The 1,586-nt window shown below is 35.8% G+C and overlaps 1 protein-coding gene across 1 annotated transcript; it reads left to right on the top strand.

Annotated features, from left to right (window-relative positions):
- Positions 1-320: 320 nt before the first annotated feature.
- On the top strand, positions 321-1,273 carry LOC116907791 (olfactory receptor 18-like). Its single transcript, XM_032910933.1, is given in 2 exon segments — positions 321-738; positions 741-1,273. Coding segments are annotated over 2 exon segments (927 nt in total). The 5' UTR covers positions 321-344.
- The last annotated feature ends 313 nt before the right edge of the window (positions 1,274-1,586 follow it).

The raw sequence follows: 1,586 nt of genomic DNA, 5'->3' as shown, positions 1-1,586 counted from the left end.
TCCTTTCTTCTTTACCTCTTCTCCTACTAATCTGTTCTCCATTTTCTGTTCAGACTGAGTATAGGTGCTTACCTTTACTAAACAAGGCCTGTACCACTGATCATCTTTCAAATCATGGTTTCAATATCTTCAATGCAGCAAGTGTCTACCAAATAGAAGGCAAAGGTCATAGACTATGAGCATTTTTCTGAATAAATAAATTATGTGTAAACAATTCTACTTACATATGAATGATTTCTTATGAGTTGTTGGATCACAAACATATAGGCATGCACCCAGTTACCTACATACTGCTTAATTCACTACAACTTGTTTTATTTCTTTTCAAAAGATTTGCAAGCTGTATGGAGACATACAATTTAACAAGAAAATTGGAATTTCTTCTGCTTGGATTGTCAGAGGACCCTGAACTGCAGTTCATCTTCTTTGTATTGTTCCTGCTCATATACCTGCTCACTATACTTGGTAATGTGCTCATCATTTTGGCCATCAGCTCTGATTCCCATCTCCACAGTCCTATGTATTTTTTCCTCTACAACCTTTCATTGTCTGATCTGGGCTTTAGCAGCAGCACAGTACCCAAAATGCTGATAAATATGCAGACTCACAACAAATCCATAACTTATGCAGGCTGCTTAACTCAGGTGTCCTTCTTCATTCTTTTTGGGGATATGGACAGCCTATTACTGGCTGCAATGGCCTACGACCGATGGGTGGCAATTTGTCACCCTCTGCACTCTAAGTCATTCTCAACCCTCGTCTTTGTACATATTTGCTCATAGTTTCATTTTTCATTAGTCTTTTGACTTCACAGGTACACTGCTTGATGGTGTCACAACTAAAATTTTGCACTAATATGAATACTCCTCATTTTTTCTGTGATGTTCCAGAACTTCTAAAACTTTCCTGTTCTGACCCCTCTATTGATAACATAGTTAGGATTGTTTTAAGCATCATTCTTGGTTTCCTCCCTGTGTCAGGAATACTTTATTCCTACTATAAAATAACTTCCTCCATTTTTAAAGTTCCATCACTGTTAGGGAAATATAAAGTCTTCTCTACCTGTGGATCTCATCTGTCAGTTGTTTGCTTATTTTATGGAACAGGTATAGGGGTGTACCTTAGTTCAACAGTTTCTAGTTCTTCCAGGGAGAATGTGGTGGCTTCAGTAATGTATACCATGGTGGTTCCCATGATGAACCCCTTCATCTACAGCCTGAGAAACAAGGACATCAAAAAAGCCCTTCAGAAAATTGTCAGAAAAATACTGTAGCACAACTCTCAGTATGATCCCTTAATATATAGTTTTTAAACTATATGTTTCATAACTGATTGTCGTGACATGTAAAATGAAGAAATTGTAAAAATTTCTGATCATAAAAATGATCAAAAATTAATGCATATGTGTAGTAAATCAAAGTGTAAACTTCAGTGTATGCCTAAGTTACATGTTTTAGTTACACTATGGCCTGGTTATTGAAAACATAAAATTGCAAATTAGTACTGCACATGCTGTAATATATTGAAATACCAAATAGTGTATTCGGAATCACTATAGATTTAATTTTTCAAAATACAATGCTTTT

Source organism: Rattus rattus, chromosome 8, assembly GCF_011064425.1.
Source record: "Rattus rattus isolate New Zealand chromosome 8, Rrattus_CSIRO_v1, whole genome shotgun sequence".
Taxonomy (NCBI): domain Eukaryota; kingdom Metazoa; phylum Chordata; class Mammalia; order Rodentia; family Muridae; genus Rattus; species Rattus rattus.
Note: the sequence above shows the minus strand (reverse complement) of the source record. Positions and strands in the feature narration are given on the sequence as shown.